Source organism: Haplochromis burtoni, unplaced genomic scaffold, assembly GCF_018398535.1.
Source record: "Haplochromis burtoni strain Fernald_Lab_line unplaced genomic scaffold, NCSU_Asbu1 Contig_174, whole genome shotgun sequence".
NCBI lineage: Eukaryota > Metazoa > Chordata > Actinopteri > Cichliformes > Cichlidae > Haplochromis > Haplochromis burtoni.
In genome coordinates, this window is record NW_024582535.1 from 952,362 (window position 1) to 978,412 (window position 26,051).

Here is a 26,051-nt window from a genome sequence, read left to right on the forward strand (position 1 = left end):
CACACACACACACACACACACACACACACACACACACACACACTTTATTTATGCACCTGCTCCACACTTTTCACTAAAATTCTCTTTGCAGGGAAAATCAAAAAGACATAGTTTCACTGAACCCCTGCAACACTGGCCGACCTACTGAAGCGCCACAGAGCTCTCCACCCACTGTACTTGCTCACTTCTTCCTACGCACTGAAACTTTGATTTTGTGGTGTTAAATGATTGAAGGAGAAGGGTTGGGAACTAACAGCATGATTAAATGTTGCTATGACCAACAGCAGGCTCCAATGAAAAGGCTGGAGGACTGTGTGGGGGCACCTGTTTGCTGGTTACAGACTGTCACCAATAGGGAGCACCGCTAAGTGGATGTGACTGCTCTGATTGCACTCCATGGGAAAGCGAGAAGAAATAGCCTACCTCTGATCATCAACGCGTCATATAATGTTTCAGCGGACGCCCCTCCCCCTGTCTCGTTTTTTCCCCTCACTCAACCTCTCCTTTGACTCACAGAGGCGGCTCACCACTGGCGCACGGACCGTGGAGGATACGGGCAGAAGATGGCTGACTTAGCCGGGCACCGCAAGCCCTCGGCGGCATCACCAGCGTCACACGGGCCGCTGAAAAGCTGCAAGACACCCGCCGTCTGGCGACTGTAAACAGCTGCCTCTCTCAACCCCTCCTCTCCCCTCCTCACCGCAAATATTGACAGAAGTATCACAGAGAAAACATGGCAGAGATGGAAAAAGAGGGCAGACCTCCGGAAAATAAAAGAAGCCGAAAACCAGCTCACCCAGTGAAAAGGGAAATAAATGAAGAGATGAAGGTAAAGGGGGATCTGTGCCCAGCTGCATGTGATTACGCGTGGAGTGGCTGTGAGGAGCGTGCATGTGTGTTGAAGCACTAGCCAGGCAGTGAAAGAAAATACGATGCACTGAAGTGCAATTGGCTGCGTGATAGTGAAACTTTAATTTATGATGTTTTGATTTATCCAAGTTCTATTGTCACATCCACGCTGAACGCCAGGCTCTAAGCGCAGCCAATACCGCCTTGCACAATGGATGCGGCACCCATTCACAGCTACTCCTCTACTATTAAGTTTTGAATCAGTGGAGGAATACTGTCGCTTCAATTCATGGCATAATCTATCCGTTTGTGTGCCCTGCCTTTCATGGCTCACCCAGAGTTAATGGAAAATCCAGTGCGTCAGTGAAGGCGTCAACAGAGCTTCTACTATTACTATTAATACTGCTACACTACAGCGCAGGGGAGAGCGGCCAATGTGCATAATTAGTGTAAATCAATGGGGGAACACTGGTTTCCCCGCGATGCTTTTCTGGGTTTGTCTCTGACTGGAGATGTTTTTGTATGCCCGCGTTTGTGTGTGTGCTTTTGCTAGTGTGTTGACCAGCTGCCCAGAGGCGTGTGATCCAGATGTGCGTCTGTGAGCTTTACGCACCCGACAAGAGCACATTGTCTCCCGGGATCGACCTGCACGATTCTCCCCCGTCGACATTCAAACACACGTTGTTTCTATTCCTGTGTTTTCTATTTTTTTCTTCGCTCGGTACACATTGTGATATTTGAGCCGCGAGCTCCGTGTGGTTCATTATGGAGCAAAAAAAAAAGAAAAGAAAAGAAAGTGCTCGTGGCGTCTGTGTGTGTGACAGAGGCAGGCTGCGTGTCCGCTTTGTCTACATCTCCTCATTGTTTGTACACATCTGGCCGGAGACGCAGAAGCACCCGGTGTTTTCACGGTTATGGGATGAATGTGCAGGTGATCACACCGAGAATAACTGCGGCAATTGTAATTTTTTTTTCTTAGGTTGTCAGAGGAGATGCGAGGGTGCTGGCGTTGAGCGAGTCCTGAAACAACCCTGGAATAAAAATAAATAAATAAAAAAGAGCTTTTTTGCATGTAGACCCCTCCAAAATACCCCCGCGTTCACGTGTCACTGCTTCACTTATTTATTTATTATTATTTTTAACCGTACAAAGAGGGTAATGTGCACTTTACTGATAACAAAGCAGCTGTCAAAGATGCATAAGAATGGAGCAGTAAACTGTAATAATTTTGCACAACTTCAAACCAGTGCAATCTACTGTTATTGCCAGCATTTGCTTGAACAGATGCATGCCTTCACTTTTAATTCTCAGAGTCCTTGTTTGTCAGATAAAATTCATTGTAAGCCTAGAGGAAGGAGAGTCCACGCTGTAACAGAATTTTAATTGAATGCACATTTTTTTGTGATGAAATGAGACACATTTTCTCAGGAAGAATAAAGTTAACCCATCTTTCTCACTCTCTCTTTCTCTCTCTCTCTCACTCTCTCTCTCTCTTTTTCTTTCTCTCTGTCTGGTCCTGATGGCAGAAGGGAGGGATGCAGGGTTGTGGTGGTGGTGGTGGAGGGGGGGGGGGGGGGGGGGGGGGGGGGGGGGGGGGGGGGGGGGGGGGGGAGGCGGGTGGGTGGGTGGGTGGGTGGGGTGTGTGTCAGGCAGGGTTTTCTCCATGGAGAAATTTCCCTAGTTCTAGTACTAAAGGTGTTCTCAGAGGAGCTTTTAAAATGTGCCCAATGTTTCCCAGCTGCCTTTTAGGCAGAAGGAGGTGTCTTCCTGTCAAATTCTGTAGCACAAGTCTAGGTTTGATTTTTGTCAGTTCTGTCATTATTTCAGACGTCAGCTATCAGGCTAAAAATCTATTCGCAAAAGACACAAATTTAAAAAAAAAATCACACTGAATGTCTCATCTGATAATTTATCACTTTGACCAAGTAATTATATGATGCCAGTCATCAGTCAGAAATGATGTTTTATTTGCAGGTCTGTGTTTTGCTGTTAGATGACAGATTTTGTGACACGGGTCATCATTCAGGATTCAGCAGAATTGACATCTCTTGTATGTTTTGGAGAGGTGTCATGCCCGTTAAACATCTCATTTGAATGGCAGCAGCTTAATTTGTCATCACTTTTATTTTTTAAATTTTGAATATGTGAGCAAATAAAGCTGTCAGCAGCTTGTGGATTTTAAGATATGACAATAAATGCGTACGGCAGTGCAGTGGACACACTGTAGAGCTGTGCCGATGGTGTGGAGGGAAAAGTGATGCCGCCTCGTGACAACTCCAATATCTCCATCAATACCAGGGGAAGCTACTAAAGGGAGTAGCAGATGTGGTTAAGGTGTCAAAACACCTTTAAAAGGCTAAACAAGTTCGATTGCAGCTCCTTACACAACCTTGGATTTCAACTCTCATTACATCACACAAGCTGTTGTCTATACACAATTAATTTAAGACACTGATCCAGTGGTAGAAAGTTCCACCTGCGTGCAGCCTTCACTTTAAATACCATGATTAATAAGTGTAATTTGGCATATGCAAAACCTGGATTCAGCTTTCTGATGCTCCCTGCAGAGCTGCAGTTAATTAATATTATGCTGCAGAGTTGCATGATGGTTGCCTCCTTCAGAACACCAAGTCCCGAGTTTAAAAGTATTGATTTTCTGCAGAAAACTTTTAGGTTCTTCTGTTCAGAACAAAAACAGACCTGATTTGTTCCCGTCTCCTCTTAAGATTCCCTCATCTTCAATAATACAAACCAAAGCTGGAGGAAAACACAGAAGGAGAGAGTGAGGCACACAATGTGCCCTTTTGAGGGATCATACTCCTCTGAAAAACTAAACAGTCTGACAGTGTTTCCTTCATCTGGCTGCTTAATGTGCGCCATGGTAAAATAAGCCTCGGTGAGTAATCTAGGAGAAGGAGGAGTGGGCTTGGAGGGGATATGAAACGCTGGAGAGTGGGGTAAGAAACAGGGGAGAAAGGAATGTATACAGCACTGGGCTGGCTGAGCTGTAAAAACTGTAACCCGAGCGTCTCCGCTGTATCACATATCAAGGAAAGTAAAGGGAAATGAAAGCAGAGGAGAGGGAGAGGCAGAGGAGGAGAGAGGGAGCATGGGAGTGGAAAAGTGGAGAGGAAGGAGGAGGAGGCAAAGAGGAAACTTGGCGCGTGGATTCAGGAATTTTATCATGGTGTATTGTGTCCTGCTCTGGTTTCCACCCGCAAGGTATCCAGTTTCCACCATCATCATTACCACAAGCCCTACTGGCCATGTTTGGGTCTTACTGGAGGGGAAACAAGGGGGAAGACAGGCAGAAGCAGGGTCAGCTGCTGAACTTGTGACAGAGAAGTGTCAGCTTGTGAGGCGAAAGTATCAGGAGTAGGTCATCAATAAGCTGCTAATTATCCTGCAGATTTAAGTGAAAGCTTGTAAGAGTCCCTGTGAAAAGGTATTTTAGTGCAGATGGTTTCCAATTATTGACTGTATCGATCTGGGGTTGGCAATTAATTTTCCCAAGGGGCCACATGAGAAACAATAGGCCACACCAGTAGGCTTCTAGAGAACTAAAATTAATATTGAGCAGAACTAAGTTCCGCTTATTGGTGGCCTTTGGAAAATGAATTGCCCACCTCTGGTATAGATAAATACACTTAAACATCATAAACATACTGTGTGACCCATAACCTGTAGTGCACAAAGAGGACATCAGAAATGGCAACGATTTACAAAAACATTTGGAACTGCAACTCAGACAGTGAAGCCATAAAAATCCATGACTATAGACTGTATATAAAAGATAGAAATAGCCGCCGTGTCACCAGTTTGTCACCATGTTATTCTTTAGTAACTATATTTGAACGAGAGGGTCGACTATTTGCTAATGCTGGCAAGCTTGGCGAGCAAGGTACCACCCGTATGCAATGCACACTTGCTAATAAGCACTACAATTTAACTTACTAAAAGCAGTTGCACTGACTCGTTAGAGTGCCCATTGATACGTTTAAGTGCACCTCTCTCAAATTAGCCTAGCATTTACCTGTTGGTCTTATCATCTGCATCAATTAAATTTTTAAACTGGGATTAAATGTTTGCTGTCCGTGAGTCCTCTTGGGTCTAAGTCAGCGGTTCCCAGCCTTTTTTGTACCACGGACCATTTTATGTCCAACAATATTTTCACGGACCGGCCTTTAGGGTGCCGCGGATAAATAAAACCAGTACCGGTACCAAACAGAAGAAGATTTATTCATAACACATGGGAAAAGACCCAAGGAAACCGAGTTAACGATAAAAACAATGAAAAATAACAATATAAACTGAGAAAAACCCTGAAAACCATAAATTTCGCACCCAAGCCTCAACTCTCACGGCCCGGTACCAAACGACTCACGGACCAGAACTGGTCTATGGCCCGGGGGTTAGGGACCGCTGGTCTAAGTGACATAAAAGAGTAAGCATGAGGGTTGGTGCACATGTCTGCATGACTTCTCAGACTCATCCGTGGAGAATTTACATTACAATGCACCAGCTAAGCATGAGCCCTAGGCAGTCCAGCGGTCCGTGTCTTGTCAGGAATTGAGTATAATCTAAGCCTCAATAAAATAAAATATTCAAGTCTAAGGGTGAGTCAACCTCAAGTGGGCATTTGAGGAACTTGAATTTTTCACACGTTTATTTTGGCTTCATTTTTTAAGCCCTCTATGTTGCAACTTGACGGGCATATAAGAAGTAACCTTTAAAAACGCTCAAATCCACATCTACAGGGTCACAGTGACCCTGTAGCTGCTTCAACACGTCTTTGATGGATTGTCAACTGCATATGATAAGCTTCATAAATACAGTCCTGAAGTATTAGATTGCACTGGATGAAGGTGTCTGCAGTAAAGTAGTGGCCTCTCAGTGTTAGAGATGGCAAACAGTAGCGTCTGCTCTGACAGCTCAGTAGAGGTGCTGTCGCTGTAAGTCACTGCGTTTACAAACAGTCTATGTTTATGTACTATTGTGCCTATTTGTGAGTTTTCATAATTTATCTTTAATGTTTCCTTAATACACTATATGGCTTTGTCTTTGTTTTATCACTCTCATGCTTCCTGCTCTCATCTGTGCTCAGAGGGTTTTGCATCTTCAGTTTTCTTTAATTGTCTATAAATGCCATCTACCTGCCTGTGACTGTAGGTGAAAATTGTCCTATATTTGCATAACCCGACTTCGCTGCTCACATTAATTAACACGCACAGTACCTTTGAAATAAAATAAATGTAGACCATAAATAAACCATTTTAGGAGAAAAGTAAAGGCGAAGAGCTTGAATTAGAGAGGCAGTCAGCAAACACAAGCAATACTTACTTCTTAGAGTACTTATTACTTGGAGTACTTAGTTCTCCACCCATCACATGTTAGCAGAGAAGGATAAAAAAAGCAAGCGTGCTTCATAGGTGTTGTATTTATACTGTATATACAAAGACATTTAGTGTTATAATCCCCCCCAATGAATCATGGAAGGCTGGCTGTATCCGTTTAAATCTATGTTTTTGTTACATTTCTCATTTCTTTGTTTACTTGAAAGCGACAGAGCTCATAGATTAACAGAAAAATACCGGTAAATGAGGCAGCTTTAGACTTATGGGGTAATTTTCATTTACTGCCCTTGGTCTGTTCCTACAAGAGCAACAAGAATATCAGTGATCATTCCAAACTGGATCTATCAGGTTTTCCAGTGACTTAGCTTCTAGAGGTTGCAAGTAGCCTAGAATGGCTGATTATAAGGAGATAAAGTCCATAATAGTGGAGATACATTTTACATACATACATCATTTTTTCCGCAGCATTGCAGGCATTTTAAATCAGGATAATGATAAATGCTTAAATCTGAAAGCCTGCAAGTCAACAAACCGATTCAGTAAGTCAGCTTTAGCGTCTGTTCCTGTCCACAGTGGGCTGACATTAGCCACTCGTGTACTGGTCGTAGCAGACCAACTCAACTTTTTTTGGTATGAATTCAAGCCTCACTGTAAAAGAAGGGTTATTCTATTTCTTCTTTTGTTTTTAAATACAGCGTATAATTATCTTTGGTCATTTCATGGCTTTTTGAAACCGCAGTTCTAGAGCCAGCAGTCAGTCCCTGCTGTCGTTCTTTCTCTTTACTGCTTCACTGACAAAAGAGCACAGCAAGTAAAGTTGTAGCTTTCACTTCACCTCTTCACCATTGCATGGAGAAACCAACACAGTGATGAATGTTCTGTCTTACCATCAGTCAGCATGAAAAAAAACATATTTCAAGGTCGATGTCGTGTGAAGGTCCCGAGACTCTGAGACATCCACAGGGCTTGTTAAGTCGGGCTGAAAGGGTGTGCTGAGGAAATTTAAAGGTACTTTTTGTTATTTCAATCACCAAATTTTGAGGAAAACTTTAACTACCAGAAGGTTAAAGGGAATAGATAATGCTACTTTCAGCTGCTCCATCATTCACGGAGGGTCGCCACAGTGGGTCACTCCACATCTTTGATTCGGCATAGTTGTTTTAATGCCACACGCCCTTAGTGAAGGCAAGACCAAACAGGGTTTGTGTCTCCTCCCGGGATCAAACCAGATGTGTTTTTCTTATTATGTGAATTTTCTCACTGCATCTTCTGCTTGTACAAATCGATATTACTTGAAAGTACCTGCTGGTCCTTGTTCAGCTTCGATTGATAGGTCTTCCGCACAATGTAAAAATAAAGTAATAGTGGTTGTTTTAGTATTGCTATAGTTTATTTAAACATTGGAATTTTAACAATAAGTTCCTTTAAACAGATAATCCACCTTATTCTTTTGCGTTTTCCCACGCAGTCAGAGGTAGTCTTCTAACTGGCTTTTACCTTCAGTTCTGCATTCATCATGTCAGGTTGCTGTGTTTGCTCTGTGGAGCTAGCCCAGTTTCACAGCACTGTTGCAGAACCTCCTGCTGCTTTCGTGTTTGATGATCCCATTGGAAAGATGCACAAAGTCCAGAAAACTTGTTCTTGACCAGGCTTTCCAGGGAGGCACCGTCCCCTCTGAATAACTCAAAACATGAGGCAAAACACATGCAGTTAGTCATTTTTTCCAGTGAAGAGCTTCTTTAAAACGAATCCATTGTTTTACTTCACCAGTGAGTAGTCTATAGTAATATCCCTCAGCAGGTTGTCTGCAAGGCATTATAAGTTATACGTTTTTTTTCAAGGCTGTAAAAGAGAATCCACCTTAGAGAAACACCAATTTCCTCTGATTATGAGCAAAGACTTCAGCAATTGGTAACATCACAGGCATTCACAAAAGCTTTGGGAAAAAGATTTTGCAGGGACTTTAGGCTGAAGGTAGAATCGCCTTTATTTCTCTGTCTGCACTGCAAAAACTGGAGACCATCATGGTTCTTAGAGCCTCCTTTAAAAGTTCATTTTTTTTACCTTTATCGTTTTACAGCATTGGCAACCACCATCAAAACCAAGTCCAAATGCTGGGTAAAGATAAGCCGTGTAAACAACATCTGTTGATGCAAAACTAGAGAAAATGAACTGACAGGGAAGTCCAAGATTTATGCAAGGGAGGGAGTAATGTGCAAGTTTGACTCCTCAGAATGAGATATGAACTTTCTTGAGATCAGCCAAAATCAGGAAATCAGCAGGAAACACACTTTGACCTCAGTTTTGTCCAAGGCTCTCGGAAGCCTTTGTGTTTATTACAGCAGATAAACAGATTTTGTCCATTATAGATAAAAAGGCTATATATCCAGTGTAACATACAGATACCTGCAGCTGCCCTTCTGCCTCTTGCTCTCCGGCACATGCGGAGCCAAAGTTGGTGCCGCTGCTTTGATGAGCCGCCAACAGGGATTAGGTTCCCCTCTTAATAACGCTCCCCCTTTCTCGAAGTAGTAGGGTGACTTAGAGGACAGGATGGTAGGAAGGAAAGGGAGACACAGAGAGATGCTGTGTTTTTGTCTTGGTGATGTGGTTATTTTACAGCTACATCCGTTTACTCAGGAGTACATTCAGCTTGGGTTATGCTCCATCTCGTTTGTTCAAAAGGAGGATTTTCTCCTGGGTGATTTTGTTCCTCCCGAGGTTTCATCCTTGCAGTTGGGCTAATTGCTGCACTTGTGCCTGCCAATTTGTGCGCTTCGAGTCTGTCAGCACTCTTCCTCTTTTCAGGTTATTGTTATGTAAGTTGCCCATAAATCTTCCTCTCCATTAAGGTTTTATTAATTATTCCCATAATTTTAAAGAGGCCATAGTGGGCTGGTTTACAGCTTTTAAATTTTATTTTTAGAATTTTACTGGAATATTATAGACTTCTTAATGTTCAAAAAAACAGACATTATTTTAAAAATAATACTTTGTCGTAGGCATGTTGTAGCACAGCTTTGAGTTTGTGTAGCTAATTTTTAAAAATTGTAATATTTAAAAAAAAATCACCCTTTTAAATTCTGTAAAGGTTTATTAAGACTTCACACTAGTAGGAGAATAGCTACTTTGACAGGTGGTTTATATTTTATTTGTATTTTCTGTGTCTTAAAATTAACATTAGATTATTTTTATACGTATCTGAGGCATGCATCCATACATAGAATAGGTACATCTTGCTAGCCATGGTTGCTAGTGTTTGTCCCAAGTCACTCAGGACTGCTCAGCAACCCCCTGACAAACACCAGTTGCTTTAGAGAAATGTGTATTCCCCTATTAGTATGCAAGTGGTTGCTGGGAGTCACTAGGTGAAACTGGTCACTAAGAAGTATACGTTGGTATATGGTGTATATGTGTGTATAGGTGTATGGTCCTAAACTGAAACTGAAATCCTTGCGATTGCTTTGGTTGCTAGCAGATTACATGGAAGACAGATTTTTCTGCAAATATCTTCCAACTACTCACTAAGTGATGGTGAAACCGAAACGTATCACATGAAAATGCTCGCTTAAAGGAGCTGCTCCTTTTAAAATGTCTGTTGCAGCAGTAAGGTGAATATTCTGTGTTTCAGGATTGCGCCATACTCTTTCAGATTTCTTTCATCCAAACATGTGACCAATTTCACCTAGCTACAGCCAGCAACTTCTCACCAGCTGGTTGGGGAATACAAATTAAGAAATTAATAAAACATGTTTAGTTAAAACTTCAGGAGGCGAAATTGTGACTATTTAACGGATGTGGAATGTGTTCACAGCGTGTCTTAGTGGGTGACAACAAGGTTATGTATTTAGCTGTCAGCACCTAACTTTAGCTCTGCTCAGGACGCAGTACTAAATCTGACTCCCAGGAACCTTCAGGCAGAAAAAGCACTGCTGTCACTCATCATTGTTCAAGCATTAGCGTCGTTACATCTGCACACATGAGCTGTCCTCATTAACAGCCTTCACTGCTTTAACCACCATTTTTAAAAAGCTCTGTGGCAAAAAAAATAAAAAAATAAATGCAGGCTGCGATTATGAATGTTTGGATTAGACTTTAATTACTGTAAATAATCACTGCAAATCCTTTCATTGTTGATGGTGATGCTGTCTAACCTTGAAGCCCACAGAGCTCCAGATGTGCGCTCACATGTGCTTGCATGCTAGGCCTGCAGGTATGGCATGCACATGGATGTTGTGCTTTGACTTCACCTGTTATTGATTTAAACTGTGCCCTGCACCTTTGTGCCACGCACTACCCACTGACCACCCCACCACAGCGGTATTTAATAACAGACAGATCGATAAATACTGTCATTCTTCATTAATAAATCCATCCCTACATTTTGGCTTCTTTTAACTGCCACACAGGTCTTCTTGCACAGCACTGCAGAAAAACTATAGGCTCTGTGTGAACACAGCCAAACTGAGGTAAAACTGAGCCAAGAGTGGTGCTACTACTCTGTGGTACAAATACAACACATTATGAATTTCTCCATAAAATGCTTAGAAATGGCCCAAATGTGCTGATGAAGCAGGAGAAAATCTGCCTCTGTCACTCCTGTGTGTGCCACAGTGTCTCAAATATGCAAACAGTGCATGCTACAGTGAATGTTGTGTGTGTCAGAGCTCATTCCCACTTGTTTTTTCCCATGATATAATACATATAACACCACTGTAAGCAGTATTCAAACTGCAGTTATCATTGGTGATTGAGTTTGTATTAAGTAATTAAGCCGATGCATCTACCTGTTGTCTGCAGCTCCATGCACACCAGGCCACACTGTGTCAGAAGCCATCAAAGCAGACTCTTTCTTTTCTTTTCAAGAGCTGTACAGGGTATTTTATTGTGAAAGTACACCACCCTGCCTCCACCGAGACCCTCCAGATTCATTTTCTTTCCCAAATTAAATTCTACCCTCGGATACGGTCACTTTATCACCCACAAAAAAACACAAATTGATGCTGCAGAGCTGCCTCCATGCTACTCTCTCCTGAGAAATCTGGACTTGCCTAACTTTCTCTGTCTGATTACTTTGGTGTGAAACAACACAGGTCAGCATAGGCTGGTCAACACGAACCCGTGGCGTGCAATGAGCTGATACCTCATCTTTCTACACCACCACAGGCTGTTGGAAGTCAGATGTTAATCAAGTGCATTTTAATTCCACGTGAGCCTTTCATGTACAGCTTTGTATCGAGTCTGAATGTGTTTTCCAGATCTGTGTGCGCCAAATCTTCCATATCAAAGCATTTCTTTTCTTGGTTTTGCACAGGTGGTTTAAAAAGCAACATAGTGACCTTAAAAAGGTCATTAAAATGAACTCAAGACAGACAAGTTTTATTACAAGTCACGATGATGCTTTTAAACCACAGCTGCATAAATGCAAAAGATTCAAGGCAACACGATGATGCTAATTGGTAGCTGAGCTCCTGATCATGGAGGAGGACAAATAAACAAACTCACAAGACATTTCATGCATTATACTAAGATATATAATGTAGAAAAGACAGTTATTCATTTTAATATGAATGTATACGTGGACAAAAACAGAGCTCAGGCTTTGTCCTGTGACCCATACACCGCACAGTTAGTAGCCTAATTTTCCCATAAACTACATCCCCATCCAACAAACATCTAAACAAATGAACTAAAATAATAATTGCAACACTCCTTAGTTTAGACTTAAACTTTATCATTAATATTCTCATTACTCGGGAAGAAAACAAAGTACTGATTATTAAATCCTTAGCAGTGACCCTTATGACCTTTCCAAATCTAAAGGTGACCTTTCGCCATCACGCCCCTCAGCTTTTTGAACCACCTGCCTAAGGAGATAAAGCTCCATGACTTCCTTTAAATCACTTATCAAAATTTTTTTAAAGCTTTGTTTGACTTGTCTTTTATCAGCTCTTATTTTTAAATTATTTGAGCATTTTTCTGCTATAATTACTGTATTGCTTTTATTCTTTTAATGGTATTTATTAATTATTCTGGCATTATTCCACTTTTGCTTATCTGTCAGCCTCCCTATTTACACGTGCTTCTTAAATAATATTGTTATTATTAAAGGTAGAGTTACCTCATAAGAAAGTAATGTTAAGTTAAATGCACTAATCGCACTAGCTGCTGCATTTTTTTTCATCCATGTTGGTAACAATTGTGCATAATGTGAATTAAGGCTGGCTGTGAATGTCAGATGTGCTGGGTGGCACTGATTCACCCTGACATGATCGCCCTTGCTGTGTCGTATCGATAGGAGCTGTTTGTAATTGACATTTAACTGCTTGTTGTAGTGATTAATGAGTTGCAACTGACCATTAAACAATGAACCAGCACCTCTGATTGAGCATGTGGCAGTGCACCTCACAGTACTTTAAACTTTGAACTTAAAGTTTTTATTGTTATGAGAACATATGAATGCATTACCCTTACTATTTGGAAATAATCCCTTCAAAGTGCCAGCGTTCCCTCTATGCTGATAGTTTAGTGACCTGTGACTAATATCTTATCGCCAAGTCCAAAAAATTATGGCGGCTTTATTCTCGGTCACTGCTGAAGTCTGTTTCTAAAGGAAGAACATTTTCATCCATGTTTAGAGTCAATTAAAAGCTGAACCATTTACAATAGTTTACGGTTCAGTGATCAGACGCTTCTGGGACCGTTCCAGCTGAGAGGTGCATGGTGATAATGGGCTGTATGCATTAGCGGGGTTATGATTTTGTTTTGAGTATAGTGCTTATTGACTGTGTTGTGAGAGGATGTTATGGAGGAAATACTTTTTAATGTTTCACCTGCATTGAGTCTTATATATTCATATTCACACTCTCCCTGAATTGCATCACAATTTGCTATGTCTGCGGTGACCGTTAGAACTTTATTGCTATGCTCAAATCAAGTTGGGTGACACTATGTCACAAGATGCAACTTATATCATTTACTGGACTGGACATTAACTGTGAAGTGTTATTTTCTGCTGCATTAATTGACTTAGTTTGTGTTTGTCCAGCACTTGGGAATGCACAGAGAATCTCCTTTGTCTATGTTGTTGTTGTTGTTCTTTGTCTATTGTTTCATTCTTGGATTAGCCAAAGTTTCGAATACTGAAGTCAGTGTATTTTAAAGGAATCCATTTGCTCCAGTCTGCTTTATGTACCTGATTCATCCTTTTCTCTGATATTGGTTTAAAATTAACTCCTTGCTATGGTCATCTCTAGATGAGGGCTTATAAACACTAGATTCTTTCTAGGGAAAGTAAGCTTTCAGCAGCTGGAGTTAAAATGGCTTGTTTCAGATAAAGCATTTACTAACTGGATGCCTAAAAGGTCAGCATAAGAGAAGTAGAGTCCATAATTAAACACATAAGAGGTGGAAATGAACATAATGGTTCTCCTTTAGCATGTAAAACAGGACTTAAAAGCTAGCCTGAAATGACAAACTCTAGCCTTTGGATTTGTAGGAAGCCCCCTGGCACTGCAACCAGCAACATTTTTATGTATAATGTTAATAAAAACAAACCTTGTGATTTTCTGTTTTTATTGTGGAGGGGATTACTCAGAATAAATATACTGCAGGCATATATTAAGCTAGGCAAATGAACAGAATTTTTCCTAATATGTTCCTACTAGGAATTGAAAGCTGGATCACTCCTACTAGTTGCATTTCCAGATTGGGAGGTCAGAATACCTCCATCAAGCTTGACTTAAAAAAATCCAAAGTGGGTGCTTTGAGCACCAACTGTTTGAAAGATGAGTGATTTTTTTGTTTTTGTTTTAGACCTTCTTGTTCATTGAAGACTCTCTGTGAAAATGTTACTACAGCACATTAGTACTCTGTAATGTGTTGTTATCAGCTGGTATTTCTAACAATGATAACCTGGCAGCTTGGATATAACGTCATTGCCACCTCTGTTTTCAAAGTAAATGGATCACAGATCTATATTAAAATAAGCCAGTACTGATCTTCTCATCTATCTCTTGACAGGAAACAGGATGTTAAATGTGTCCTTTATCAGTCTTTATACTCTCATGCTAAGGACCAAAACAGTGTTCAAGGGCTATAAACTATCCATCCAGTCAATTTTGAGATATGGAGCCAGCTGTCATGGGTGAGGCAGGATACACTGTGGACAGGTCGTTAGCTTGTCACAGGGCTAATACACAGAAACTGACCATTCAGTCTCACATTCACACATCCGGTCAGTTTAGAACAACCAATTAATAATCCAATGCATTTCTTTGGACCGTGGGAGGAAGCCAGATTACCCAGAGAGAGCCCACACAAGCTTTGGGAGAACATGCAACATGCACAAAAAAAAGGCCTAAGCCTGGATTTGGACCAGGGACCTTCTTTTTACAATAAGAAGATCTACTCGGCCACTGGCTGCCAATTCTAAAAGGCGGCCTTTTCCCTAAACCAATCAAAGAGCAAGTAAAACTGTGTCTGATAACAAAAACAAGGTGAAAAAATTTAATGAAAAGGGTACTACAGAGGGCACAAACCCCAGCTTCCTGGGTTAAAGTGTTGTGACTTTAACATTCATGCCATGGATGAATGCACAGAGGTAGGCCTCTGCTGCCTCAGTCTGGGTGATAGGTTAAAACTTTCCATCTGGCTACTGTCACTCCAAAAACCAATGAGTAAGAGTGCATTTGCATTCATATGTTTCTGCAGAGCCAAAAAGAAGGAGACACAGTGTTTTGGTACTTTTTGATTTGCAAATTAATTTACCGGGTTGAAAAGGGTCGACTAAATCACCACTGCAGATATGTTTGTTGAACCCAATCAGCCTCGTAGTGCAGTACCAACAGTGATCCAGGTAAATAGGTTAAAATAAGAGACCAAGAAAGAGCAAGGGAGGTTAACATTTTGATGTGAGACTGGGTTGTTTGAGTGTAAGTGAGGTTCCTATCTCCAAGGAAGACTTATTTTTGGGTTTCTTAGCATTGAATGACATAACTGAGGGAATCAAGAGCCATTTAAGTGATGCGGGGAAGCTGTTTTAGCTGATCAGAAAATCTCAAAGACCAGTAACAGCATAAAAAAACATTAGTCTGTCCCTTATCTGCACTGTTACCGTGTCTTTACTGTACTGTACTGTTCCAGTTACTGTAAATTGATACATTTTCTATGCTGGTTACCATTCTGTGATAGGGTTCCCATTCTCTTTATTACACTCTGATAAGATCCTCCTCTTTTATTGTGCAGTGATAGGGGCTATTAGTTCAGCTGGCTGCACACTGCAGCGTTTGGACAGGAGTTTGCCCCAATTAGGTTGACCTGTACTTATGAAGAGGACATGCAGCGAAAACTCCACATTGCGGTTTTCTCTTGACACAGAGTTAAAATTTTGAGTGGGATCACAATGTCTCTCCTTAATTAGCTGAAGAAATGTGGACAAATCTAAAGAGCGAGTCAAGGTCTCAAGAGAGGCGCAAAAAAATGCAACAAAATACCAGATTGCTGCATTAGCATTTGTAACAAATGACCTCAAACCTCATTTATCTTCTTCTTGTTCCAGCTTGGGTAACATTAATATTTCATGTGAAAATTTACTTTTTTTAAAAAAAGAAAAAAAAGAAGAAGTTTCTGACCTTTAACTTGCTATTATTTGACTTTTACTATATCGCTGCTCATTAGTATTGTATCACTGTGTATAATTAAAGCGGGCTGACAATTATTTTTTAAGCCCGACTGTTCCTATATAAAGAGCTTTGTTCCTTCTCTTTGTATTGCAGAGTTTTGCAGAGAACACCATGAATGAGCTGCTGGGCTGGTACGGTTATGACAAGGTGGAGCTGAGAGACTCTGACAGCCTGGAAATAGGGGAGACACCACAGCACATCTCTGTCCTCAAAGGTATACAGCTTTAGTGGAAAATATGATCAGATCATGTTTCATGGCACTTCCGCTTTGGCTGCTTTTTTATGGGTTGTCATATTTACAAGATGTTTAAACTCTTTTAATGTCTTCTGAATATCTACTTGCCAAATCTTTTGTGCAGCATAATCTTTTAATCTGCTCAGAGCTGAATAACTTTATAAACTTTTAACTGCTGTTTGGTGCTGTGCAGGTTGTGCACTTTAGGTTTAATGCAGCTTGTTCAACCTGCTGCAGCCTGAAAAGAGAAATCACACTAAAACAAACATTAAAGTTGTACATTTACAACCAAAACAATGAGCTGAGTGATGCTATGTCAGTTGATTTCAGAGAGGTCTGGATTTAACTTAAAATCCAGTCATTTTTGAGTATTTTTGCTTCTACTTTGGTGGAAAATATTGAGTCATAATTTAGGTGAATCCTGGGCATTTACACTCAGAGTATTTGCAGCAAATGCTGCTCATTAGTTGGTCAGTAAATGCTTTATTTTACTTAACTTTTCCCATCTAGAAAACTCGTTGCCAAAAATCCCAGCTTCAACAGAGAACAGTGAAGGCTCTCCGGATCGAGCCAACAGCTTTCATTCGTTGCCAGCCTCCAGGAACGGACTCACAGAGACCTCCACCACGCCGTCCACCTCCACGCCCAGCACCAAGGAGCATGGCAACCTGCCCATCATGGTCCCCATGATCCCTCCGCCACTGATCAAGCCCCCTGCAGGTACAGAGCACGAATGCCATTTTGGAGAGATTAATGCAGCAGATTAATTGATAAAGTAGTTTAGACTTGCATGTAAGTATGCATGCATGCATGTCCTTGATTTTTCAAGAGCAGTAAAACGTGATGCCTTCTAGAAATAGGAAAAAACTGTTTAAAAGTTGGCACACCAGCCACATCACAGCTTGTGTAGAAAGTTACAACTGTTTTCTGCTTTTATGTTATGAGGAAGGTTACTTATTAAATTTGCAAAAAGATCAAGGTCATTTTCAACCCATCGCTGATTGCTAATATATTCACTCAAATGCCTGAAAGCAAGCAAACACACACACACACACACATACACACAGAGCAGTTGTGTCTCCAGTCTGAAAGAAGAAATGTCATAGACTTAAACCACACCTGCTTTCCAGACGGACTGGGTTGCAATGAAGATACCTAAATGCTGACTCTCCAGCACTTAGCATGGAAACTCAGGATTTATGCAGTTATGAAGGTTTCGGTTTGTGCAATGGTCTGAAAGCCTTCGTATCAGAGCAGAGGCAGGCGACTAATGAGCTAGCTACCTGCTGTACACCTTGTTTTTCTCCACCTGCCCAAGTGTCAATATTACCCCATCAAGTCTCTGAGGAAATGTCCACGTTACTCGGCCAGACAGAGGGCTTCATTATCCCTTGCGTCTGCTGTGGACAGGAGGCTGGTACGCCCCGGCGAAGGGAGCAAGCCTCCTTGGCATCGCCCAAGAGGAGTCCCCGCTGGCCCTGCCTAGGCGGGGAAACAGATGGTGCGGTCCACTTAAAGCCCACCAGCACCAACTAACTACCCGGCCAACACCTCCCTCAACTCCCCCACCCTCCACCTCCACACATACACTGAATTATTCATGTGCCCCCGCAAAATCCGACAAAGGACCTTTTGAGGTGCAGGTACGGCGAATGACGGTGGCATTTAGTACGGAGGCTGCATAATTACTGGCATGTTTTTTTTCCCTGCTCATGCAGATGTGAGTGTTTTCAGATGAGCTTGTTAGGATGTGCCAGGATGTGGGAAGGCGAAAACAACTCCACCTCAAGATGTCTCTTTGTGTGAAAATGTTGAGATACTGTGAAAGATGTTGTGATTTCATATTGGCCTTCGATCCTGATCATTATGCTGCGGTGCATGCATTTTTTCGAGCAACGTACAAACCCTGATCCACCCACTCAGTCAGCTTAGAATTAAGATATTTTGTCTTTTTTCTCTAATCGCTGCAGTGGGCAGCTATTCAGATAGACACAAAAAGGCAGAGAGAGTATAGGAATGAGAGCAGAGGGGAAGCTAAGCCATAAAATATGCATGTTGGGTCTGCTATGCTGTCTTTAGTGCCCCAGGGAGTTATTCCTTTAATTGTGAGTTAGTCTTTACTTAAAATCTGATGGCCCTGTAGATCCATTAAGCTCCACAAGAGGTGAAAAGCCTGGCCAGCGTGCGATAGGGAGGTGAACAGAGGTGAAAGACTAATGGGCCTGCGTTTTTTCGCCCTCACACCCGCGTATAGTCATAATGTGATAATTGGGAGATACTGGAGGGAATCTCGGAGGATCTCTCTCATTTCAGCAGCAGCGGCACTAAAAGCCCGCAGCTCATCATCAGCAGTCACAGTTTACCGCAGAAGAGGCATTTCGCTGTCACTGAGGGTCTGTTAAAATAATTTGTTGACCACACAGCAACGCGGCAGCTGCATGCAATACAATTACATTCACGGTTAAACAAGGGAATACATTTGTTGTTGTCATAAACATGATTTCGAGAATTAAAAGGGGAATGTGAGGGGGTCAGCTGCAGCTGTACTGTTTCATTTTCCTTATTTTCTGTCATATATACTGTAACAATGCTTGGTGCTCATATTAAACACGCCAAACAGCATATATCCTGGAGTCCTATGAGCCAAAAGCTCAGGCTTCAGAATATTCTTAACCCTCCTTTTTGTTCTCTATGCTTGCATCTAAATGATGTCATAGAGATGTGATTTTTCTAATATGATTGACTGATTATGATTGATTTCTAATGATAACTGTGAATGCAGTAGCTCTACTCACCAGCAGTTCAAGTCATCAGTTTGCGAGAGGCAGCCAATCAGTAGAAAGTTAGCCTTAATGGGAAAGGAGCTAAATCAGCTTCAGCCAGAGAATGAACTAATGTGCTGCTCCGAGGCTCTGTATGAGATAAACGAGGACTATTTTGAACTATGAATTATGCAAAGCTACTCTACTAGAGTCCAAGAATAACAATACCCAGAAATTACCATAACGGGTCCCCTTTACCAGACAGATGAGCCCTGGATACCTTTTAAAAATCCTTTTTTAAAATCTTTTTTATCCCAGAATAAGCAGAAGTCAAGATCACTATATCTCACTGTAAACTGTGGTAGGCCGTTAAATGTGGCCTAAATCCACACACTTAAAATAATACTTTATTTTTATTTATGAGTCAGTCCCAGAACAGAAATTTTCATTATGTGCTAATATAATGTAAAAATGCTGCATACTACTGTAATTATCACTATGTAGCACCTTAATTCTGCCTGTTATTTTTTATCCCCATGTGGCCTACATGTCCCTGCCTCTACTATTTGTTTTTTAGCCCCAATGGGGCTCAAACAAAACATCCTGAAACAGTCTACACTGCAAATAATAACAAAGTCAGAAAGTGAATTTCACTTGTAGCACTCAGGACAACTTACACAACTGCTATTTCAACATGAAAACTACCACTAACTAGATAAAAGACAAATTCAATTCAGTCTCATTTATATGGCACCAAACCAGAAAAATGATCACCTCAGTGTGCTTTTTATTGTATGCTAAAGACGCTACAATATTAAAAAGGAAACCCCAACAATCAGATGACCACTTATGAGCAAGAACTTGTAACTAACGTCAGGCTCAGCTGGGGGAAGTCATCTGCCACAAACCGGTTGAGGGTGAGGAGAAAGTGAAGAGTGTCAAACACATGCCTGATCAAACTTCTCTACAAAGGTCAGATCTGCAGTTTATTATTTCAGCTTGTTGAATTGCAGTTATGCATCATATCTGCTGTCTGTGCAGTTAGAAAGCCTCGTCTCTAAATGAATTGTTACATGCAGTTTGTTTGCAATTGATATTGCAGTTGCTGTGATGGACGGATAGAGAAGATCCAGCCACACTCATATATGAAAAGATAAGCTCTAATCTGACCATGATTCACTGCATCGCTCACAGTTAGATCTTGCGGCCTGTGGTGCAGTAAAGCATTATACAAAGCTGATTTATTTTTACATGTTTATTGACTCTTATAAAAGTCTGCTGCTGATCTCAGTAAATGGAAATGGATGTCCCCTTCCCAGTGTGGATACAAGAGGGCGACACACTGCAGACAGTGCTCTGCAGGAAATGCAGAAAAAAAGTAACATCAAACAGATTGTTTTCTTCTACTAATCTACTGTGGTGTCATTTTTATTCATTCGTCCTTTAAACTGACAGTATTTTTGTGCTGTTGCATGCTAGGAATATAGCGCATATTAATGTCATTTAAAAAAAAATATTACAATGTTATTGTAAACACTGTGGTTATATTTTTAAGGGCTGAACTCCATTAGTTAAAGTGTATAAATGTTACAATGAGAGCAGTAATAAATTATAAGTATTCCATAAGGCTTCAGAGTATGTAGGATTTTTCTGGCTCCTGAATTATTTTTCTGAGGGGGGAGAAAAAATATCCCACACACCATCCAAATGTGAACGGTGAAAGGGTTCAAAGAAGCCAAACTAGTCTTTGTTACCAGGCTGTAAGCATGTTTATTTCTCTTGTAAGGTTCAAGATTGACTCACTTCTGTGAGACATTAGAGGAACTGCACTTCCATGTTGGCTTTGTTTCTTGCGTGTCCGCTTGGAGACAGCGTACAGTCGGCAACACACATAACCCAGAAGTGGTACCTTGAATACCGCTTTTCTACTATAAGTGAGCACTCAAAGCAAACCTTATGCATCGAGTGACACACATTCACTTTTTTCCTGTACATAAGACCAACAACCTTCTGAATGGTACCGTACCGTACAAAGTCCCAGAAGTTCCGATTTCTTCCTGTTTAGATTTCAAATGCTACACATTTCAAAATGAAGACATATCAGTGTGGATACGGCCCAAAGTGTGCCTGTTTATTTAGCAGTTAACAGACATCCTATAGCTCCAGTCTTTGCTGAAACACCATAACCTTAATCTTGTTGTGAACCTGTAATGTGAATATATGTTTATCACAGCGACTGTCCTTGTGGGCTAAATTTGTATATGTATTCAGTTTTTCCCCTCATGTTTTTTAATTTTGTTCTTTTTCTTCCTTTCCTCTGCCCTAAAAGTGCTCTCGTCATGAATAATTTGGGAATTACAAAAATAAAAATAAAGTGTGGTTTCACATTAGGTTTTACTGTTTATATGGAGACGGTGGAAATCAGGCTTGTGTAACACGGAAAACTTTTAACTCATGTGTTCCATTTGTGTGAAACACGCCTCACCAAACTTACACCTTTGATGGCACAAACTATCAAGAGGACGCTACACCTCACAGAGACTCCTGCGTCATCTTCAGCAGCAGCAGAATACATGCTTTTGTCCCTTCAAGTTCTCTAATACCCACAGAGCACAGCCATAAACAAGCATTTTCCCATATCCCAGGCTCATCCGTTGTGGCTACATTTATCCATGGCAGGGCTTCATTATAAATCCTGCAGTGGTTTTGTGGCTTGAGTCTTGAAAAGTTTTATCCAGCTGAGCAGCTGGGCTTCATCAGTGGAATTAATGCCTTTATGGTTTGTGTGTTTAATACGTGTAGTTGCATACTTTGTCCCTGCTGTGCACTTTTTACCTTCCATATAGGATAGATTGTAATCAGTATCAGGCTCACTTTGATTACAGAGTTTGAGAATTGTACCACAAGGTTATTTTATTGGACATCGTATTAGAATATAGTAAAAGCCCTTGGTGTAAAGAGCACATCATAATGCTCATTTCATTACCTCTCCTTTTCTCTGTAGACGAGGATGCGTCCAATGTGCAGATCATGTGCGCCTGGTGCCAGAAGGTCGGCGTCAAGCGCTATTCTCTGAGCATGGGGAGTGAGCTGAAGAGCTTCTGCAGTGAGAAATGCTTCGCTGCCTGCCGCAGAGCCTATTTTAAGAGAAACAAGGTAACATCCCTTCCTTGTCAACAGCTTGACTCTTTAATATGATGTATTTTAGACACTTTTCAGAGACTTTGTGTTACAAATCTACTGGTGAGACCCAGAGAAGAAAGTGAAATCCCCTTCCCCCAACAAATATCGCGATAGGTCTGCAATTGTTAGTATGATAGGAATGGTTACTGGGTATAGTGTGAATTGGTTTAATAGTGTTCATCATCTCAGAATGTGTACATGTTCCACTCTGAACGATACTGATGCTTGGTCAGGGTACCAACCCCACCCCCCCACCCCCCCTTAGCCTCATTTTCTCACAGTATCATTTCTCCTTAAAGTGAACTAAAATTTGAAGAAAATGTGTATTTCCTGGCCAGCCCCAAGTGGTTGCTAGAGGTTGCTAGCAGTCACCATGAAATCTTAGACTTACCCCTATTCCTGCAGGCTTAGAGTGACATCCTTAATAACTGTTAGTCGTTAGGAAAAACAGTGTTTTTTACAGCCATTTGGCAAGTGGTTGCTGGAGGTTGTTGGTGGTCACAAAGAGGTTTACTGTGCTGCACTGAAAACCTCTTCAGTAGTTTTTGCAGGTTGCATGGTAAAAGATGCCAACTTGTTTGCAAGCACTAAACTACTTGCAAGCATTAATGAAACTGCAAACTTCTTCAAAGTAAAAGTTACCCTTTTAAATTAAAACGTTTTACTTTGATAGAAAATCTTCTCCATTTCAGTTTTGGTGCAGCAGTCTTTGTTACTAATTTCCCCCCAGCGACTGCCAGCAACATTTTGCCAACAGGCTGAGGAATAAACACTTTTCCCTAGCAACTGGAGGTTGCCAGAAGTTTACCAACCAGTCTCCTGGCGTGTATGACTTGCAACCTAACATCTTGATTCTATTCACACATTATGTATCTGTTTTACTGTTAGGAGCAGAGTATCAGCAATTAATATGGTTCCCAAAAACTAGAATATCACCCATCAAGCCTTTCATCTTATTAACACACCATATTCTGCCGTATGTGAAAAGCTTCATCTTATCAACCTAAATTGTGACTTGGTGCAACAAAAGGTTAAATCTTGTTTAAAAATGGCACATTTTTGGCTACAAACCACATTAGCAAATATCAAAGTTGTTATTGTGTTGCCATCCCTCCCCCTCCAGTTACTGTAGTTAAATACTCTCCTTTCTCTCTTGTACCAAAGCTTGGATTTATAAGGAATTATACCGTGAGTATGATGTTTTACTCTCCTGCTTGTCTGTCCTAAAATCATTCAAACATAATCACTCTTCAAGCACTGCACTGAAGCAGGAACCATAGGGGAGCACTTAGACTACGTCTCTTCATTTCAGTTAGTGAGATTCAATTTTTTTTTTATGACACTTTTTCCCCAAAGCATGACAATCAAATTGAGCCTTGCATCTACTGTACTGTTGTATGTTTTTAATTTTTTACCTTTGACACTTCAGCTCATTTGCTTTCATAGCGAGTTTGTAGTTTTCATTGTACTGAATGTTGATTCTGTTGATGTCAAGGAGTCTGACGTGGTGAATCCTCGCAGGGGAATATGTGACAGTTACAAAAAGCTATGAGTCTTTATATCAGATCAAAACGCTTCTTTTGAACTGGTTTTATTTTGATCTCTGAGCTCCAGAGGAGGTCAGAAAAAAAGCACGTACAGGTATGTGTCACGCGGTATGCAGCAAAGTAGGCGAGGCAGCTTCATATTAATCAGAGCTCAATCAGAGAGGCTGTAAACAGGACATCAAATACAAGATTCATCGCTGTGAAGGAAGCCCCCTGCTATGAATCAGTGGGAGGGGGCCTTGTGTGAAATTATCCAGAAATGAAAGGCAGTTTATGTAAAGTTTACATATACATCAAAGAAACAGAGTTAATAGAAAATATAGTTTGCACACGCCCCATATAATACATTTTGGAGGCCTCGGTACGTTTTGTAATTCCGGAATATCTCCTCTGTCAGACTGCTCAAAAGAAAATGTCCAAAATACAAATTTAAATCTTACTTTACACTTTGGAGGTTTATGCAAATTAGTGCATGTTTAATGAGATTAGACCACATTTGCAAATGTAACCTTCAAGTGACCAAGTGGAGTCATTTATGATCCCGGTCGTATAGTTATATGTGCTGTTGTGAAACGATTCCTGACGTGACTTTGTCGGTCTATTGTCAGCTCACTGGTGTGGCAAAGATACCGGAAAGTCGTGTGAGGTCATTTATAGCCCAGGAAATACATGCACTAAAAAAAAAAACTATTGTAATGCTCCACTTCTGATCACTACACTGTAATCTTTTGCAGTGAACTCTGGATAACAGACTGTGAGTAGAAATATCTACAGCTGCAGGAGGAGCAGTAGATCTCCCTTGAGGTAGATAATTAATAACCAAAGCGATGTTAAAAACTGCTTAATTTTATAAAGACGAGCAACGCCTTTTTGCATAAAAAAGGCTGAAAATCAAAATCATTGCATTAGAACATTTTAGAGCATGAGTCATGGATAAAGTAAACAAAGGCGTGAATGAAATACAATGAGACTGTAAAATCACTCACTAATACACACTCACTGGCTACTTTGTTAGGTTGAATTGATCGTTAATCTCTAATCAACCAATCACATGCAAGTAAGTCAGTTCATTTAGGTAAGCAGACATAATCAAGAGGACCTTCTGAAGTTCAGGCTGAGCATCAGAATGGAGAAGAAAGGTGATTTAAGTTACTTTAAATGTGTTAAAGCCAGGTGGGCCGGTATGATCATTTCTCATATTGGTGACTTACTGGGATTTTCCCACATGAGCATCTCTATTGTTTACAGAGGATGGACCGACGGTTTTCTGATTAATGGAGTAATGAGAAGGGAAAGGTCTCAATTCAATTCTGTTAAAACCTTTAACTCTAGTATGTTTACAAAATTAAACAATTTGGACTTCATCCAAAATGTCGATATATGTTCTGGAAAAGTACACACATCAGGTAAATGTTGGCTGTTTACGTTTCCAATATACAATATACAAGACTAATGAGCTCTGCATTACGTTCTGACCTTATCAATGACATTTTTGAACAAAGCGGAGCTGAAATGTATTGTGATGTGTGTTGAGAACAAATACAAAGAAGCAGCAGTAGTCTTTCCACTTCTCTGCCAGCTCTCCCCATTAACTTGCTCCAGACTTCTGACAGAAATTTTCAAAGCATGTCGTACGAGTGCGGTGACAGCTCCTCATGCAAGTAATAGTTTTAGAAAAGTTCAGACTTTAAAACTCAAAGTGAGGGGAGGGATAATATTAGTCTTGGAAAAAATCTTTTACATTACGAGTTCTCACAGTCAGCCTGTTGTTCTGCTGATGCTTCAACATGCCCTTGATTATAATAACAATACTATTATACACTAATATTGTACATTTCTACCCCTCAGCTGCAAAATGATTCATCAGTGCAATCAGTCGGCTGCTTCTTCAAAAACACTTCATGAACTCGACTGCTTGATGCGATAACATTTAATTAAGTATTCCACTTTAGCCTAACAAAGCACACAAGCCTCTTCTGATATTTGGCCTGTTAAAAATCAAAGGCATGTTTTGTATGGAAGTCAATTTCTGCCAAATGAATAACAAAAGAGGCAACATCTCAATGTCCAACTTTAAGCTTAAAGTTTAAGTTCTGCATGACTTTTAAACCCAGACTCTGCGTTATTTATTTATTGGTTTATTTTATATGATGTAACTCATATAATCAGGAACATTTAAAGCTCCTAATGATATGAAAAAACAAAATAAAAACCCCAAACAAAACAAATTTCCAACATATTTCTCACGAAATACCTCTGAAAGACCACAGCTTGGCCTCTACTAGCTCCTAGTTTACTACTTACAGTCCTACTTACAAGGCTATGAACTGATATTAAAGTAAAGGACAAACCAACATAAAGTGCTTTAGTAAGGTGCTGCAGCATCAAATGCTTGCAGAACAGCATCAATGCACATTGGCAATTATTATGTTTTGGGA

The 26,051-nt window shown here is 40.7% G+C and overlaps 1 protein-coding gene across 4 annotated transcripts in view; it reads left to right on the forward strand.

Annotated features, from left to right (window-relative positions):
* sobpa (sine oculis binding protein homolog (Drosophila) a) overlaps positions 1–26,051 on the forward strand; it is a 59,649-nt gene that overhangs the window by 5,339 nt on the left and 28,259 nt on the right. For 2 of the 4 annotated variants that reach the window (XM_014337284.2, XM_042225530.1), the window contains exons 2-6: positions 517–829; positions 15,980–16,100; positions 16,632–16,841; positions 21,888–22,039; positions 23,231–23,254. In XM_014337284.2, coding sequence (XP_014192770.1) covers positions 734–829; positions 15,980–16,100; positions 16,632–16,841; positions 21,888–22,039; positions 23,231–23,254 — 603 coding nt within the window. In that variant the 5' untranslated portion in view covers positions 517–733. The remainder of the gene's footprint in view (positions 1–516; positions 830–15,979; positions 16,101–16,631; positions 16,842–21,887; positions 22,040–23,230; positions 23,255–26,051) is intronic. The other 2 variants (XM_014337285.2, XM_014337286.2) reach the window with 1 other exon arrangement.